The following is a 19,383-nucleotide window of genomic DNA, read 5'->3' as shown; positions in this document are numbered from 1 at the left end:
TCATTTTTGGCTGTTTATGTGTTGACACAAACCATGCTGGAGAAGGTGAAGAAAGCATGTTTATTTCTGGTTGAAGACTGATTACATCACTACCATGGATAATGTAATAGAATCATTTTATACTCTCAGAAGAAATCTATGAATAAATATGAAAAAGTAAAATATTTTCTTTCCACTGTCTCTGACGATGAGTGATGATTAGGTGTTGTATTTACAGGATAGTTATCATACTCTAGACTCTGTGCTGAATAAATATTATCTTGAAAGGGTAAAAAAATCCATTGAAATATTTTAACTCACCACAAAATTAAAAAAAAATCCATGTATTTGTCCAAAGCGAAGGTTAGTTACATGTTAATTACCGAATCCCCACAGGATCATTGTCCAAGAAAAGTATCCTCTCCTCGCTACGCAGTTCCTCCCCGCAGAAGAAGTCTCAGTGCTTTTCCTTGTTTTGACTGATGAACTACTACTGGTTCTTCAGGCTGCAAGACAAACGGAGCAGAAGTCACCCTCACCCTTGGTATTTCTGGCTTGGGGCTAAGTCTCCATGCCCCTCACCTGAGCTCCACAGGAGCCTCTCGCTGCCCCTCCCCAGCAGACCGGACCCTGCCCCATGCCACCACCTCGGCTCTTTTAATGTGGGAGATGAGGAAATCTCAGTTCTAAAAAAAATATAAGCACACTTTTTCTGCCTAAAACATTTGAAATTTTAAGCACAGAGCATAAGCATGGACTTTATGAAAGAAAAGTGCTGTAACAACTTGAAAAAAGGGCGCTTTCTTTGAATCCTCAATTTAAGAGACCAACAGAGCCTGCGAGGCTTGCCTTGTTTAAGAGCTGGCGCGTTCTGGGCCAACGAGGAGTTCCTCATTCAGCAGCCATGGGTGAGGCCAGATTTACACTTTGAGAAATCAGGCTGCTAATGCTTTACATGAAAATAATTAATCTGTACAGCTGACAGCATGAAACGAGGTTGCACCAGCCATTCTGTGGCTTTCAAATTACGATCAAAACAGCAGATATCAGAGAGATCTTTATTTTCACTTACTTTAAAGGAAAAGGAGACAATTTAATCCTGTAATGAGAGAAAGTATTACACACTTGCTCTTTATAGGCAGTGTAATTATTCAGCTGCTCTCCAGAATCACTGAAATAATGACAAATTAAAATGCCTTTCAATTCCATCCACCTTTTATAACTATTCATCTTCTGGAGTTATTATCACTCCAAAGGATTCTTTATATTTTAGGCAGCAGCCACTATACATTACAGAAAGCACATGGAAAATGGTACTGCTACCAATAAAAGTTGCAGTCATCAAGGTAAGAAAAAAATCATTCTACTTTGTTGTGAAGCACATGATACAACTCACGTATTTAACATAATTTTCTGAAATTCCTGAAATTTATTGGAAATGTTATCCCAGCCTGGTGAGACAGGACATCACCGAGCTGCTTCTACGTGCACGCTTGCCACATCAGACACCACAGCGAGGAACTTGTCAGCCACAACAGGCTGTAAATATTTGTTTACACTTTCTTAAATAGATTGGAAAAAATATGGAAATGCAATCACAGTGAAGAGTGACATTTGTCCAGGCATGATATTTACAATGTTTTGATTAGCTCCGATTTCTGAATAGCCAAGCAGTTTATGTTAATAAATACCCTATTCCAATTAGACATCTGTGTTCTGAATCAGGAAAAAAAAATACTCGCAGGCACTAAGCCTGCTGTCATTTGCTCCTCAGCAGGCCATTAATCATCTGGGCTTTACAATCCAACGACTGTGGGAAGGGCTGTGAGGAAAGATCCTCAGAGCACACCTCGAAGTACACATGGCCATTCTCAACCCTCCAGCATTCGTTCTGAGCAAACACTGCACTCCTTCAGTGCCTTTAGACTCCTACTGAATCAATCCTACCCCGACGGCAGCTGCAGGATCAGGTCCCGTCGCTGCACAAATCTTAAAATTAATCAGAAAGCAGGAGTTTGAAGGGGAAACCTAGGTGTGTATTAGCATCTCTGAACGTGTGAACGAGCGGTTACAGAACACCGGAATACATTTGCAAATTCTAGATGTGGCACAGAGGTCTGCCTGATCAGAGAGACAAAATGAAGGCGAGAGGATCAAACCCCTCTGCAGATGCCGGACTCACCACCCCGGCGCAGCCAGGCTCCGAATCGCCGGGGCCCCGCTCAGCTCCCCGCCGCCAGCCAGCGGGCGGGGGGCAGCACGCGGCTCCCGCTGCCCACGCCTCACCGGGGCGCGAGGCCGCGGGACCAGCACGGGCACCAGTGCGGGGCCGGGCTCTGCCCCGCACCCACGGGACCCCCGCGCCCCCCTCGCCTGAGGGAACGCTTGCAGCCTGGCCCCGAGGAGCACAGCGCGTCCCCCCCCCAGTTCCCCCACCCGTGCACACAGGTGAAAGGAGGGAAGTGCTCTTCACAGGGCCGCGAGCTGACATTCTGCGCTAGCATTTCTTTGACCCCAGAACTTGGAATATTGCCTCTCTCCTTTCACAACCACCAGGACTCTAATTCTCCCTTATTTGTTGAAAAGGACTTTTAGCAGATCTTTGCAGCTTACATAAACCACAAAAGAGCGAAGAGTTTTGTGTCTTTCCTATTGTAAGCAGCAAGGAGCAAGGCCAGCATGTGATTTTCTGCTGGTGTTTGGGAGATAACGTGACCTCATTCGCACGGCTCCTCGCAAGCCGCATTTTTCGGTTGCCATCGGTCCCCATAGAAACCGAGCCGCTGGTGCTGACCGCGGTCCAGCTGAGACAGGCACTCGCAGCCCAGCACCTCACGCTGCGCTCGTCCTTCCGCTGTTTTCTGCTCGTTTTGGGGGGGAAGGAAGGGAGAAGGGGGATTAAAAAAAAATCGCACATCTATTTCTGGAAAGCAAGTCAAACAATGACTCAATCATCGCTGCACAGTTCATAAATCCCTAATTAAAGGTTTAGCTCTCCTTCCCACTGCAGATGTTCCAGAGTCCAGCCACATTTCAAACCCCGCTTCTGTGCAGCATGTGCTCGCATTCCCCGGCGCACATCAGCACCCAGCCCGCAGCTCCGCCGCTGCACGCCAGTAACCTGCAGCTCCTGCTCGGCTGCTCCGTGTGAGCGCACAACCCCCGTCAGAGCGATGATGAACACTGCCTGACCCCTGACGTAAGCAGACAGGATGCCAGATTTATGATGGCTTAAAAGAAATATTCTTCTGTATCTGGCTCTGGCTCCAAATTCCTCACTTTATTATATGACATTAATAAAAAGGATGCGTTTTTGCTTCATTTTCACATATACAACTCAAAGTATCTGCACCCTGGAGAAAAGAGGGGAGCTAGTAGACATTACCTTCCTTTGCAAATTGATTGGCCAGTGGGATAAGGACTAGCTCAATACTAGCTACCTCCTTCTACTTCTTTTATTCAACACCAAAATACCAGCCAAGACACTTTCAGCTATTTTTCTCCCCCACATTTCCTCCATGTTTTGGTTATGCAAATAAATTCAGCAGGAAGCATTCAGATGAAACCCCAACATTCCTGAATATAGCCAGCTAAGCTCTCCCCATCAGACCCCGCCAAAGGAAGAACAGGTCAGCCGCGGGCGAAGCAACCTCTGACCTCCTGCCCCACTGACGGGGCTCCGGCACCAGCAGCACCCGTGCTGAGACGCAAGGGAAGGTGCAAACAGCACGGCCTGCTGCGCAGTCATCCAGGGGCTGCCGTACAGCGGGTTATTTAAAGCAACTCCAGCAATGCCTTGGATGTATGGTGCCCTCTGGAGAGCCCTCTAGAGCTATAATAAATATCCACTACTTGAGTTGGTCCTCATAAAAGTTCTTCTCTGCCAAAGCAGCTTTTCAGAAAACTCTACTGCCTGGTATATGTTGGGTGCTACCAGCTTCCAACTTGCAATCACCTTCCCTGTTAACCTGTCCCAAAGCTAAATCCCTCTCCTTTACAACCCCTTTTTTATGATATTAAGTATGACAACTACGTAAAATGTTTTGTTGCCTTGGCAACTGCAATGCACTAGCTTCAATCTGGGTTATAAGGAAGAGGACAGTCTTGACACTAACCCACAATAATGAGAATAGCAAAAACCAGTGGGCAAGAAACTAGACAAGGCACGTGGCTTCCTTACTTTCCACACACGTGCAGAGCAATTTGCTTCCCCTGCACCCATGAGAGCCAAGCTCATGGACAAGGCAGCAGTGGAAATGAGTGCAGAAGAGCCACATCTGGATTTCAAACTGAGCTTTCTGTGCATGGAAGAGGTAATCATTTGCAGAAAGCATAGTGTAAACAAACAGAGGCAGCCCTGCCAAAATCTACCAGGCTTGTGCAGCTCCACTCTCCCTTTGCGTTGGAAGCAAGGCTCAGCAGAGGGCTGGTGCCCCCTTTGTCACTTGTACATTGGCCAAGATACAATGGAGAATCCCTTTTCAGAATGTATTCATTTATAGCACTAGAAATGAAGATTTCTTCATCTTTGTCTGCACTATAGATGTCTTCTGTAGTCAGGAACACAACCTGTAAGAACTGCTTTACCTTTCCGAATTCTTTCACTGCATGCTGTTACCATAACCCGCAGAGCCGGCCCTGCATGAGCACTGTGTACGTGCTCTGTGCATGCAGCAAACGGAAGAACCAGGGCCACGAGATGCCCCAGGCTCATCGCAGGGCTGCAACCCCTGGCCCGGCTGCTTTAGCAGCGCAGATGGCTCTTAAAGACCCCTTAAACTGGAGGGGGGGGCTGTGCTGGTTTGGGATAAAAGATTACGGTAACTTATTTCCTCAGTCCCATAGAGAGGACAATGAAGTTACAAAAACGCCTCTAAACAAGGAGAGCAAAATCTGGTTACACGCTAATTACAGGGTGGGAAGAGCTTTTGTTTTGCACAAACCGAAGCTGTCGATCTATTGTCTCCCATGCTTCTGTGCTTTCCTATAGGAGCTGGAGAGAGCTGTGCAGTACTCAGATACTTAGGCTCAAAGAAAATTGTATAAGAATGAACAATGGATAGAGGAAATAAAATAATCAGAGCAATTTCCCATAGAAATTGGTCAGACGAATGTCTCTAATTGGCATTTCATTATTACATTTGTAACACACTTTTGTGTGAATTTATTACTTTGTTTCCTCTTGTACTGAATGCCTATGAAAATCCCTTGGGACAAGATTTGAATCATTACCAGTGAATGGTAAGAAACTAAATTTAGAAAGACTGATAAAACTATTAATCTGTAAAAGAAGGAGGTCCTTAAAAGTCCTGCAGGCCTTTGAGCCACTCTGGTGATCCCTGCACAGGCTGACTTGATCCTCATGGAGATGAGAGAGGAATGGGCCTTCCTATCAATAATTCACGTTTTTTCAGAGCTCCGGAAAGCTCAGGGAACATCTGGGAGTCCCACTGCGCCTTGGCCCTGGAGTTGCACACTGTCGTGTGGCTTGCTGCCATCCAAGTGAGGCGGGCGGAGGCACCAGGAGCCCCCAGAGGCCAAACCCAGTCCTCACTGTCCTGGGATGTTCAGTACATCATACTCTGGTGCTTTCCTATTGCTCACCCAGTGCCCCGGTGTTTCTGGTCTGGAAGAGTCACTCTTGTGACTAATTGCAGGTGACTGAAAAACAAAAGGAGAAGGTGTGGGTATAAAACAGAGGATGAGCGGCACCCACCCGTGCTGAAAACAAAAAGTGGCACATCTCTTCTGCACAATCCTATCTCCTATCCATGAGGCTGCTCTGATCTGAAATGAACTCCTTTTTCCTTTGCAATAAGAGCAGCACCAACAACAGCAATAATAATACAAACTCAGAAAGACTGGCAGGGGAAGGATAAATTACAGCTCCGTGCCCCGGCAGCACATCACAGCTGCTCTCATTTCAGGTTTCCAACAGGAAGAGCTGTCAGCTCTATTTTCCTGCAGTGGGAATTGGTTGCGGCGGGTACTGACACTGATCCCATCAGCACTGTCCCTGCATGCTCAACCTGCTGGAGCGGGGATGTGCCATCGGTTGGACGTACCAAAAGAGAACGGGGAGGCAAGAAATTAAGTACTGAGAGTCTCACAGGGAACTCGTGGCAGAGCCTGCAGCCACGTCTTGACCACCTCGCCTCAGCCCTCTCCTCTGCAAAGCCATCCAGACTGGGAGGTGCTGCCGGAGCAGTTACGGCGGCTCAGCAGCTGCCTTTCCCTCCACTCCATCCATCCTTTGCAAAGAAGGGGAGGCAGAACAACACCTCATTAGAAAATCTGACGCCATCAGTTCCTTCTGCTAATTAGGATCCTGAATACGACTACATGCTCAGGCCCAGGAAGAGTAATATCTGGAAGACATTCAAACACTCTGTGAATAAACAGGGCAGAGATAACATGAATATTACAGGGAATCTTTGAAGGTCTGACATTAGCAGGAGAAGGGCTGCATTTGTCCTTTGGTAGCTTAAGCAAAATGAGACATTAGTGCTTACTGCCGGATTTGATCATCCTCCCTCATCAATCAGACTGCACTTAAAACTACCTGTAATATTTCAGTAACTAATACACCTTTGATATCCCTCTTCTAATCTGGGCAACCCTCGGTACTTCAGCCTGAAATGGTTCCCAAAGCTCACATGTAAGTGTATTAAGAGAGATTAGTTCATTCATCTACTCTTTGGTACCACATATCTCTATCACTTCATTTTAATAATTTGTACTAATTGACAGAGCAGATTTCCTCTTATACTCAGAAACTTGGCTAGTATGTAATTGCTCTAAGTGATACCACAAACATTTTCAGCTGGAAACACCTGAGCCCATTTTGCTTCCAGTGCCTCTCCTGAGGCTTAATACACGAAAGAGGCTCCCGACTCGGTATGGCATCACACCAGATGTTGTTAACTTCTTGGTTCACTGCTGCTCCTTTGTTCTTTGTCCATCCCAAACCAACACCCACTGTTCAGTTTTGTGAGGATGGGCAGATATTTGGGTTCCCAACACACTCCGATACGCTCAAATCAAGCATTTCAGCAGGCAGAGACAGCAAACCTTCCTCCGTGCCCTCGCCGCGATGGGCAGGAGATGGCGAGCAGACTGCGCCGCCCTCGGGGGGGCACCCGGCCGCCCCTGGGCTCAGCCCGCAGCTCCCCCTCCATGGGTGCCTCCAACATCTACGTGTAACACTGGCAGCGCCTCAGATGAGGAGCATAAAGCATTGTTTTATATATTTGCCTGTTCACCTAGGTAGACACAAACAGACAGAAGGGCCCCAGGAGCACGGAGATACCCACTTGGTCTGGTGCTTGGAGCCCTTCAGGTGCGCGTGGTACTGCTCTATCGAGTTCAGCGTGACGTTGCAGATGTTGCACGTGTAGCTGCGCTTCAGGCCTGCAAAGAAAAGCCAGAAGTGTTAATTGTGCACCGGCTGAGCATTTTGGAGTAGGCTGGGGGCAAGCTTAAGGCTATGCAGGGAGAAAAAGCACCTCTATACTGCAGAAAATGGCAGAATTTGCTCTTACCCATGAAAACCAAGGGGGAAAGTGAAGTAATTCTCATCTTGCCTACAGAGAACCATGTGGGGAAAATAGAACAGTGGTAATGCTGAGAGAAAATGCATGGGTGGTCACCACAGCTAAGGACCTATTCCTCCTCTTTTGCAGGTGCAATTTGCTATTCCTCTTTCCCTCTGCCTTTCTGCTCCATACAACACAGGCCAGGGGCTGTCACTGTCACTGCAAAAGGCATCTGCCTTAGGAAATGTGCTGAGCCTCCTCATCCTCTGAAGGAGAGAAAGTGAGACACTGCCAAGCAGAGGCCTTCCCTTCCATTCCAGGTCCCTGGCACAATCCTGCCTGTGCCACAGACTGTTCTGAATCAAAATGGCAGCTAGAAAGTGCAAATGGATGAAGATGTCTGAAGAAAAAAACTACCAAAAAAAAAAAAAGCATTAACCCTTGCCCCCTGCTAGCATCTAATTAATTAGAAGGCACTCAGATCTTGTGTTTCATTTCCAGTTTCCTAGACTTTCTCCTTACAGTAACCTTTCTATTTACTTTTCCAGTCCAGGGTACACAAGCGTTAGGGAAGCCTAAAGGAATATTTGTAAAAGGCATAGAGGGAGCAGAACCAAGCAGGGTTCAGAGGCAACTCCCTTGTGGAGACCGCAGTCCCCACAGCTCACCATCGCAGGCACCTCTCTCCCACGACTCTCACAAAGCATAATTTTGCTCACACTAATGAGTACTGAGGTCTCATTTATTCCTCTGCTCTTCTGTAGCATGCACAGATCAGAGTGTTATTCCTCATCATTGCATTTAGAGGCCGGACCACTTAGGGGCTTTTGTTTTCTTCTTTCTTCTTCCTTTTTTTTTTTTCCCAAAAGGATCAACTCACATCTATCCACTGAAATGAGAGGCTGGATTTGCTGAGCACATCAGCTGATCTCCAAAATCCAGGCACCCAGCAGCCTGTGTCTGAAGGTTGAGCTGCAAACCTGGCACGGGTTGCCTGGGGGCCATCCAAAAGCTGGCAGCCAGGAGCTCGTTTGCCTGACAGATTTACTGTTGGCTGCAATACCTGTCTGCACCCCGACCACAGAGCAGCCCTGGCTTTACTAATTTTAGCCCTCCATGGATGCAAACAACTATTCATAAAGGCGTTACTCTCACTGCTGGCCAGCTGAGCACCACTGAACTAACATTGCAGTGCGCTCACAGTGGAAATGTTATTAGGAACTTTTGGGGTTGTTTTCATTTGTTTTGTGCCTGGGTTTTGCTTGTTTTTCATTTTTAACATCCAACAAATCTCTTAGCTGCGCCTGCTATTTTCCATTTTCCTTTTTTTTTTTTTTTTTAATATGGCCACAGCTACAAGTCATTTTCCAAGTAAATACCTCACATTTTGTTTTATTGTAATGTAAGTTGCAGAGAGCTAATACAAGTTAATGCAAGAGCAGGCAGCACAGGGGAGTGCTGGTCTCCACCGAAGTGCACCGTAACATGCATGCAAGCTTTATCTGCTGCCAGCAAAGAGGAGACAACTGGTGTCAGCAGCACTGAATCAAAGCACATGGACACCTCCAGGAATACGGAGGAGGGGGGGGCACAAAAGGGTGGAAGCTGCATTCCCACAGTGGGCCAACCAGCCCCATGGGAGAGACACTTAAGCTTGAAGAGGAGCACTCACAATTTCGTGCACAGAAAAAGCACTCAGAGTAGGCAGCATTTCTCTGCTAATTCACCGCTCTGTGTCTGGGCACAGACCACAGGGCAAAAAAGACCCAGACAATTAAGCAGATTCACGCACATCTCAGACAGAAGCTGCAAAACGATTTATGAGCAAAGTCACAAAAACAGTCTCTGCACATTCACTGGAATACATCCAAGCTGAAGAATCAACAAAATTCGCCTGTGCTTCGTCTATTACCTATGATCAAATCTCAAGGCTCCGAGACATTCACTGCAGACAAGACATTTATTCACCTCAAGAGTGTGCACGCACAGAACATGACCACGAGACCCTGCAGGGTTATCAGGGCAGTCACAACACAAATAAGAGCATGATAACAAGAGATGAGCCACCTTTCTTTGGAGATATTCCCAAGTTACATACAAACTGTGTCTAACTGTTGTGTAACAGCAAAAAAAGCAAGAGATGGGAGATGATTTATGCATACAATAAAAATTGCTCATTTAAAAATTGTAATAGCTTTTACATTGCTAACAAAGTTTGTTTTTTTCCGCTGTCGACTGGGACTCAGACTGGGAGAGTTATTATTGCTTTTCTTCTGATACTGTCCTTCCCACTGCATGTTGTTTCAGACCTTTTAATAAAGTGAATTGTCCTGGTTGTATCTCAGGGAACAGGGAATTTCGGAGTTAAGAAAAAGTTCAGGGTTAAGGATGGAATCTCTGTACAGCAAAACATGAGAAAAACAGGCGCCTGTGATGCTCAGAGAAATACAAAAAAATTATTCTCAAAGTCTTGTGCTAAATAAAAACCAATTTGTCATTTGACAATTTTCTTCCCTGAAGTGTAATTTAATGATAATTAAAATATAATTTAAGTTAAGGCTGAGAGCATTCTCAGTTCTCAGCAGTACAACAAAATCAAGACTTTGCCTTCTCTGAAAAACTGAAAATCTAAAAATAATAACATAGCAGACAGACAAAAATCAGAATTAGAGGCAGAGGAAAAAGGCCTTTTCCCAAGACAGCTTGCTGCCCAGTGGCTGGTCAAAATGACCGATATTATTTTTGGTTCTCATCAGTGTGTGTTTCCTGGAAAGATGCTCATTTTGGTCCACTTCTGAAGTATTTATTCCTAATGCCCTGGTACACTCCTCCCTCCCTCTGGAAAGGACATTAGCCTGCTTTGCACATCACGGATCAAGTAATTATTTACACACTAATGTTCTGATTTTGCCTTTCTAGGCAGGTTTTCACCCAAACCATTCATTAATGACTTTTGCAATCACATCAGAACACGATACTGTCGAGAAAGTTTCTCCACACCTGCTAGAGCTTTGGGGCATAGCAGATTCAATTTGTTTCTCCTTTATTATTATTTATTATTATTATTTCTCTGTCCCTAAATGAGGAGAGGCAGACCACTATCTGGATTCAACATTTATTTTTTGCAGGAGGGATCAGAAGCCTCTTTTAGGAAATCCAACAGCAGCAGCATCTCCTTGCCCTTCGCAGCACCCAACTCCCACAGCGCCCTGGCTGCTGCTGTGCCCCAGTGGGACCCACGGGTGCTGCAGCAGGGGCTCGAGGACGGCTGGGCCGAGAGCATCCACGTGGTGCCAGCAGCATGCCGAGGGACCGCACAGCAAGGACAGGCTCCGTGCCCACCCAGCTCCACACGCTGTGCCAGAATGAAGGGCAGAAAAACACGAGCAATTTCTGGTTTCTATAAACGGAGCAAACTTGGCAACAAGGCGCAAAGGGTCAGTACAACTCAGAGTGCCAGAGTGCCCGGGAAAGGATAAGGCTCTCTTCTCTCTGCTGTGTACATACCATTTAACTCCATTATTCTTTCACCTTGGGAAAAGAGTACAGTGGTTTCAAAGCAGAATTACAGAAACAGTCACTTCTGTGCCTCATCTAACATGTTTTTACTGAAAAGACAGAGTGCGGCTGAATGTACATTAAATGCCTGTTTCCCTCCTGGATATCCCTGAAAAAGAGAGATGGCAATCTGAGTGTTCTTATTGCTGTTATGTAGGGCAAGACTTGACATAAATTAAGCATATAAATGCAGGCCTAAGTGTTTCCAATCCTCTGATTCTGTTGTCTCCCGTAATACCCTGGATGTAAGAGAGTGGTTTCTTCTCCCCTCTTTTGTATTTTAACATCCTAGTAATTCCCTTGGCATCACAGGCAGTATTAACATCACTGACATTAAACATACATTGGCATTACAGTAAACCATTGATGCTAAAGTAATTTCTGTCCTGTTCTCCCAGAAATAAAGGGAATTGCGAATTTCAGAGTCTCTGTGGTCAGGTTTCTGCTTTGCACTGATTCGCTTCCATGAAGATCTGAACAGAGCATTTCAACCTTAATTGAAGGGCTCAGCTTAAAATACCAGAGTTGTGGGATTCTTACCATGGGCTGCTGAGCTCTTTAAGAACAGTTTTAATGTACCATATAATAGTCTCTTTGAATTTCCACAGTATTATTTCTTCAAAGAAATTGTTCAAATACTTCGTTTAGAATAAGTAATGTACAACGTTATCAAATGTGATCAGTTTATGCTTACCATAATTAACCGTATAGGATACACTCTAACCATTCCCCAGCTATGTCTTACAGGCTCTCATAAAATCACATTTATCTTTTTTGAACATCAGACCCTAGCTAGACAAAACAGCCCCACTTTGTTCAAACACCTTGAGCATCTCTCACCCAGGAATTTGGCCCAACATAAAGCTAAACATCTTTAAAAATATTCAGGTGAGTACTTGAGAATAGGAAGTAAGCTATAGGGCAAAGGTATTGAAATAGTCACCTACATCCTCGTGTGTTGTGATGTGGCGTGGCAAAAAATCACACTGCAAATACGTTTTTGGATGCTCTCCTTACTGAATGTACTGGAGATGCAGCAGCAGTGGCTTTACAGCCAAGCTCTGACCACCACTGGCGTGCACATTGCACTGGGCTCTAGGAGGCAGGGACCACATACGCTTGTGCCACAGCACAGGGCAAGGGATGGAGGAGGCACCGCAGCAGGGACAGGAGGTGCCTTGGCACCTCTTGCAGCAGACCAAGCCTTTGGACAATGCCGTGACCCCAGCAAGGCAGAGACCAGGACTGTGGCCTAAGAACCAGGCAACACTTTAAATTAAGGTAATAAGGTTCTAATGCTCAGCGGCTAATTTAATGGCAGACGCTAACAACAGCCTTACTGAATCTTAATTACTTGTGTAGGTGGAAACACCACCAGTGACTAGAGTTCCTAACTGGGGACACCAATCTCTTTCCACAGCATGTCAGAGCGTCTCGCAGTTACGAACAAGGGGTTGCCCGACCTGCCAGCCGAAATCATGTGCCCTGAGACGGATTTGTGGAGCTGAAGCCTCAGGTGTGAAATGGACTCCACTGAAATTAGACACAGAATAATAAAAGTAGCCTTGGATAAACTGCAAGGTGAAACTAAAAGCAACAACCACCTCCAGAACATCAAAATTAACAGTATTGATCTCACTCGAGCTTACCAAGACTGCCAACTCGGTTGAAACTAGTGTCATAAAATGTGCCCAACCAAAGCCTGAACAAAGTGTGCTGGAGTTGAGTATCAGCACAGAAGGCAGTCTGCAATGCCAAGGTGGTCCCAGCCAGAGTAGCTTGTTAGTAAAGTCTGTGTTCTGTCTATACTCACATTTACTTTTGCATCCTCGTGACATATCAGCATTCTCTCCCCTGAACCATGACATGCATATAAAATTGAACGCACTCTTATATCCATTAAATAAAATATTAAAAAGAAAAGTCATTAATGTCATTCTGCATAAAATGCACTAAAACACATTCCAGGGGAGTACTTGTTAAATCACTTCTTACTAACCAAAAGCAACAGCACAGTACAAAAAGTATTTATAAGGCATACAAGGAAATTACAAGCCATGAAGGAAAACTCAGCTCTTTGCCTGATTTTTCAAGATAGCATCTGCACCTCTGACAATTTACCTTTGTATGGAGAATACAAAGGCTATAGGTGACAACAACCCTGTGCAACCATTCCAATTCTGCTTTACTGCAGAGGTTGCTGTATTTTATTCTAGGGATTCATGATGCAATCCCCTTGACAGGCACTGGTTTGGGCTCTGGTGCCTTTCTTGTTCACCAGGTGCCAAGTGCTCTGGGAAGACGACTCATGTTCACATGGTTTACAGCATCCCATTTACAGGCTGGCCCCGAATCTGTCTCCATTACTCAGTAAAATTCAAGTTTCACTGGCAGGTACCAGAGAGAGCCAGCAGGAAGGCGAGACCCAAGCTGAAAGGAGCTGAAGTGGTTCAGCTCCCTCTGCTCTGCACTCTGCAGCGCCACTGTAATGGCATTTAATTTTAATGCAACCCTGCCCCCACTACTTAGATCTCACACAAAATCATCATTCTCAATCACCCTGAACAGCACCCACCGCTTGGCCAAAGCATTCAGACTACGTGACCGAATGCTCACATGCATCGTAGCTTTACCTCGGAACACGCTAGAGAAATGGTGCTGTTATTGAGGCATCTTTTTGCTTCCCCCCTCCCTTTTCTCATTTCTGAAAAGAAGTAAGATTTCAAAATCGCAGGATGAGCACTTGGCAAGAAGAATCAATGTTTTTGTTTCCCATAAATATCAGTTGTCCAAAAATATAACTCTATTCTTATTTCTCCAAATACACATTCATATTTATCAATAAATATTTTATTATAGCCATTATCAAAGCATCAAAGGCTGCTGAAATGTTGTACTTCAACTGACACTGCTCTTTCCAGGCTTACACAACACATCAAATGTTAGTCCCCCACAGTAGTCAAAATAGAATTAATATTTAACTTGTGTTGGGAAAGCCAGGGATAGCATGGAAAGGAAATGAGTCTGCATTCTACTGAACGCTGAGGTTGCAAAACAAGCAGAGGGAACAGAGAGCACACGGCCATGACACCAACCGTGTCCTGCAGGACACCAAAATCAATGGTCAAACGAAGTCTCAGCGGCCAGCACAGGACGGGCTGCCATTGGGTAACTCTGAACGTTTTTCTTGAAGTAATATTTGACACAATCTGCCAAAGTAAACTATTTCCTTGGACATCCGGGAGATCTCATTCTGGTTTTTTTTTTTGTTCGTTTGTTTTTTTGTTTTCTGCATAGGTCTGCCTTCCACACCAGTAGAGACCAGCCTTAGCCAGTCGCATACAGGAGAGCAGTAGCCTGCCCTGTTTTCCTTGTCCTGGCCGTGCAGCTCGCAGCACCCAGAGCTCACCTCTGCCCGCGCTGCGGGTGCTGGTGCTGGCAGGACGCACAGCCCTCCGACTTCAACCCTCCTACGCGGGAGCTAAATGAATAAAAAACACTTTGCCGTTGATTTGTTTACAGTTAGTGACATCTTCAGCCACTCCTGAGCTTGGCATGGTTTGCAGGACTAAGCACTTCCATGTTACTGTCCCAGGTTTTATTTCCCCGTGTATTTTCAGCAGTGGGCAGTGACTCAGCCGCATGAATCATTTACGGCATTGTGAGTCACACCGGGTAGCACACGAAGGATCTGGATAACCATTACAAGGCTTACTGGAGATCAAGAAATGCACAACATAGTGCATAGTCATTAGTAGTTAAAGGAAAATTATTTCATTTAGCAAGGAAAAAAAAAAAAAGGTATCTTAAAATGTTAATGCTCTCCCGTATGGTTTTGAAAATCAAACCTGTACTTTTTCCTCAGCCCATTTTAGTCAAACATACTGTGTACATGCAGGATTATAATTGGAGACCACAGAGAACACTCTTTCAAACGGAGGTCCTTACCTAGTCTCCTGTAATTATATCTCTATATTAAAAATGAGCTTTGTTCAGAGTTCAGTGTGAGGCCACGTCCTCAGGTGGTTTAAATTAGCACATCTCCATAAGCACACGCAACTTTAAGCGAGCTAATGACCAGCGTCTGTCTGCCACCAACAGATATACCAGCAGCAGGCAAGGCAGCCGAGGAGGCTCGGGTCGCTCACTGCCTGGACCAGCCCAGAAAGCCACCCTCCCTTCGGCAGGAACACAGCAAATTTCTGTTTAACACACCGACAGCAAACAATCAACACTGCTCTTGGGCTGCTGGCCCAGGGTGCTGCAGAGTTTCACACACACCGACCAAGTCACAGCAGACGCCGTGTGCCCCCTCTCCCTGCAGCAGGGGTGGGCTCTGCCTGCAGCAGCGGAGCAGCCCAGCTCCTGGGCTCCCAGCCGGGCTGAGCGCTCTGCCCTCATTTCCTCTAGGCTCGGAGGGATCATCCAACACTCGCCCAAGGACAGGTGTACTATCAGATGAGACTACTTCAGGGAGAGGCAAAAAAAAACAACCTAGAAAACAACTTCCAAATAATGCCGCTGAACCGCAGAGCGCCATCTCAGCAGAGATGCTCTCTCAGCAGCGTGAAATTCAGAAGGCAGCAGCAGCCCCCTGCTCTCCCCTTGCCCTCACCTCTCAGCTCGCCAAGGTCCAGGGTCTTCCCCAGCTGCTCCAGCAGGTCGGCTCTGGCCGCGTTCTTCTTGTGCTTCTTGCCGTCGTAGTGCTGCTGGGCCATCATGGGGTTGTTGAACCAGGCCGCGCACAGCTGGCAGTACCGGTCCGAGTCCCTGCGCTGGTGCGGCGAGGACACCGCGGGGGGACGGTCCGTGTGCGGCTGCTTGAGGGAGCTCAGGGCCGTTTCTGCAGGAGGGAACACTCGAGGGGGTTAGCTTTCCACAGGCAACTGCTGCCACCTAAATAGCCCCAGACCCTGAAGCAGATCCTGCACTAGATGCCGGGAATAATCAGCAGTGGTTACAGTGTCCCACCAGATATTCCAGATGGCACTGCTTGGAAATGTACTGTTTCTCATAAAAAATAAAATAAAATGAAAAATTGCAGTTACACAGCTCATTGTTGTTGTGACTAAATCTACTAAATTTCCCCTGCTTAAGTTGCTACATCCAGGAAAAATTGCCAGTGGAGAATAAACAAAATATGCAAAGCCATCGGCTTCTCGAGATAGAGAAACAGATTTATAATATCTCAGGATTCTTATTTTTCAGTGTATTTGGTATTGGAAAGAACAGGGAAAACTGTAATAATTTTAGTATAACAGATGGAAAAAGATACTCTATATTCAGACCCCCTCATTCAAAGGTTTTCGTATTATGAAGTGACAAATGCAGCAATCCATGACCTTAATTTAGTCCCATTTCCCCTCAGATTCACCACAAGGCTGTCTGGGATAACAAATGTGATCCAAATAACTTCAAAAGAAAAAATGGTGACAGGTCCTCACATAATGGAGCTGCACCTTGTTTGCCGTAAGTTTCCTACTTTGTACAGTATAAATCACAAAACCATAGGAAAACAGTTTCGAGTAGAATAAAATTTAGATAGCATTGGAACACAAAACCACACGACCAGTACTTAATTATCACACCTCATTCCAAAATTCCGTTTTATGTGACTCTATTTTTTTTTTCCAGATGAAATCTCTGCTATCTAAATAATTAACGAACTGCTCTCTCTCCGTGCTACAAGGATAGGCAGCTTCTAAGGCTGCAAGCAGGAGTTTAAGGCTCGCCTGTAACGGGGAGGCCCCTTGCTGCTCCAGCTGAGCCCCAGCAGAGCACGGGATGGCAAGCAACGGAACCACCTCAGTGCCTGGTGCCAGGAACGGCAGCAGGGAGCACAACAAACCTCTATTTAGACACACAATAATGACCCAAGCCCACTGCACTTGTCTCCACAGCTCCAGAGAGTTCACGTTGCTGTAAGTCTTCTGCTGATCTGTTCGGGATTGCACGCCTATTAACCTTCCTCAGGGAAATCATATCTTACAGATCACGTTACTTACAACCTTATCCATTTCCAGGGTTTTATGAGCCTCTATTGTTTTGATGACACCTGCCAAGGTATCAGATGTTCTCTGCCCGGATTATTGCTGGTTGTGAGGCACTGTCATCCTCCCGTCCACGTCTCTTTTGGAGAAACGCCTGAAGAAGAATTTTCTCACTTCTGCTGATGTGACCCACGCCCTGCACAGTGCTAGCAGAACGAGCTCTTTTGGGCATTAGTTAATGAAGTGACTGCCTAATTGACTCCTGCTGAAGACGTTTGTTCTGCTCGTTCTGCTGTCTAGCCAACCGCCTGCTCGTTGCGTTTGGATTGATTTCACGCAGGGCAGCGACGCACGGCCTGCGCCTGCTCCAGCAACGGTCCGCACCTCACCAGGCGCCGTTGTCCTGCTCCTGCCTCTGCCCTTGGCCACAGGAGTGGCCACAACCAGAGATGCGCAGGCTTCTGGCACTGCCCGAACAGACGGCTACTGCGGCAGCCCGGGAGCTCTGTGATGTATTCGACATGCCACTTGCCAGGCCCCAGGCTACAAAGTTAAATCTAAGGGATCCTTTACTCAGCTTTATCCCTGTTTACGTGTCAGCTACCGCCAGAGGGGAACCATGGGAACCAGAGGGGAAGCTCTTCGCTCCGCGGAGCTGGTGGTGTCCGCAGGAGTTACGTCTCCCGCTCGCTAAGGAAATACGACAGCAGCGTGCCATGCTGCTCGGCTGCCAGCCGGACAGCCGGTACCGTGGCTGTGCATCCAGGCCTGTCCCGGTGCTGTTGGTGCTCACCCGAGTGCAGAGCAGGAGGGAGGGTGTCCGCAGGACACTGCTGCTGCGGCGGGGATTGTGCTGGTACCCCCCGAGTCCCCCAGCCTCGCATGGACCCAGTGCCGTGCTCCGGCACGGGAGGGTTTTCCTCTCAGCTCTCACAACACAAAGCATTTTCTCGTAAAGCCACGTTCCTCAGGGGCAGTTTACAACTACAAGCAGTCCTAAGGTGTGCTGAACCCAGTCTGACAACTAATGAAAACATCGTGTGTCTTCCAAATCCTCCTGAAGAGAAAGAGATGAAAGTTGACTTCCCCACAAACGTGGATTTGTCATTTGGTTATTCAGCACGTAACTACGACAGAACAGGAAACATCATCATTCCCTGAGCAGCAACATGAAAATTAATAATAAACACAAGACATCAAATGTTAAAAACGTTGCTCTGTCCTAACACAAACATAAAAGCTGCATGTTTGACTATTTCAAGTACTTCAAAATGCTAAACAGCTCACGACAGTCTGCCTTACATTCCCGTTTGCTGTGGGAGGGAAGTGAGAAAGCCTTACTTTGCTGCATGAAGCAAAACACAAAGTTAGAAACAATTTAGCACTCTGGCAATGAACTAATGTTTGACTTATTTCTTGCATGCAAAGCTTCTTATTCATAGCTGTACTTAAATGGCACCCAACTTGTCATCCTTGCCACTCTCCAGGAACGGAGCACGAGAAGGAGAAAGTAACTGAGCCACAACAAAGGGGCACTGCAGGCACTCGCGCTAGGATAAATGGAGGTAGCAGCTATTTTTCCCCCGCAGTTCTTTATAACTCAACCTGGTGGCTGGATGCAAGCTGATGGAAGATGTTGGAAATGATTGGAGAAATTCATCAGAAATAGTGGTGACATAAAGCCTCTGAGGGCTACAACCTAGTACAGCAGAAGCAACAGAAAATCATCACCAATATTTTGCTGTAGCGATGAGAGATCGCTTTCCTATTGTGAAAAACCTTACTGCTAAGGCACTCCTCCCTCTTCTGAAAGCACCAGCAGAGAAATTGGAGATCTGTATTTCATTAGGATGATAAAATAGACAGGGAAGGTGTAGCCCCGTAAAGAGGCTGTGAATAAATCTAATTTTCTATGGGACTGGTGAGACAGAAAACACAGAATATTAAAAAGGGGTTTGTTCAGAGGCAGACTGCAGTCATCAGTGCGTGCAGCACGTGTCTGCAGAACAGGTCTGCAACCTTTCCCAAAGCCAGCGTGAAGAAAACTCCTGCATAAGGGAATCACAAAGTGCCTCTGGATTCCCTGGTAGGAACACGGGGGCAATGGAACAGCTCCTGCACCGGGCACAACATGCGCTCAGGCCTTGCGCTGCTCCATCTGCACAGGGCACAGATTACTTCAAGCTCAGGATTTATGCAGCCTCCATGGTGATGCTGAAGAAGCGTGTTGTGTACCAGTTCAGTAGAGACGAGACAAACATTTCACCTTGCAGCATGGGAGCTTCTCGGATTGCCCCTGAACTGCTCCTGAGTGTGCTCAG

General features: G+C 46.4%; 1 protein-coding gene across 10 annotated transcripts in view; it reads right to left on the bottom strand.

Moving 5' to 3' along the window:
- The window catches only part of ZMAT4 (zinc finger matrin-type 4), a 99,788-nt gene that overhangs the window by 12,234 nt on the left and 68,171 nt on the right, over nt 1-19,383 (bottom strand). For 7 of the 10 annotated variants that reach the window (XM_083811551.1, XM_083811556.1, XM_083811552.1 and 4 more), the window contains 2 exons: nt 15,688-15,915; nt 14,506-15,539 (listed from right to left, as the gene is read on the bottom strand). In XM_083811551.1, coding sequence (XP_083667677.1) covers nt 15,301-15,539; nt 15,688-15,915 — 467 coding nt within the window. In that variant the 3' untranslated portion in view covers nt 14,506-15,300. Of the gene's footprint in view, nt 1-40; nt 486-7,292; nt 7,390-14,505; nt 15,540-15,687; nt 15,916-19,383 lie in introns of those variants that run through there. The other 3 variants (XR_014575412.1, XR_014575413.1, XM_083811555.1) reach the window with 3 other exon arrangements.

The sequence above is a fragment of the Anser anser genome, assembly GCF_964211835.1.
Source record: "Anser anser genome assembly, chromosome: 26".
NCBI classification, from domain to species: domain Eukaryota; kingdom Metazoa; phylum Chordata; class Aves; order Anseriformes; family Anatidae; genus Anser; species Anser anser.
This window is presented reverse-complemented; position numbering and strand designations above follow the sequence as displayed.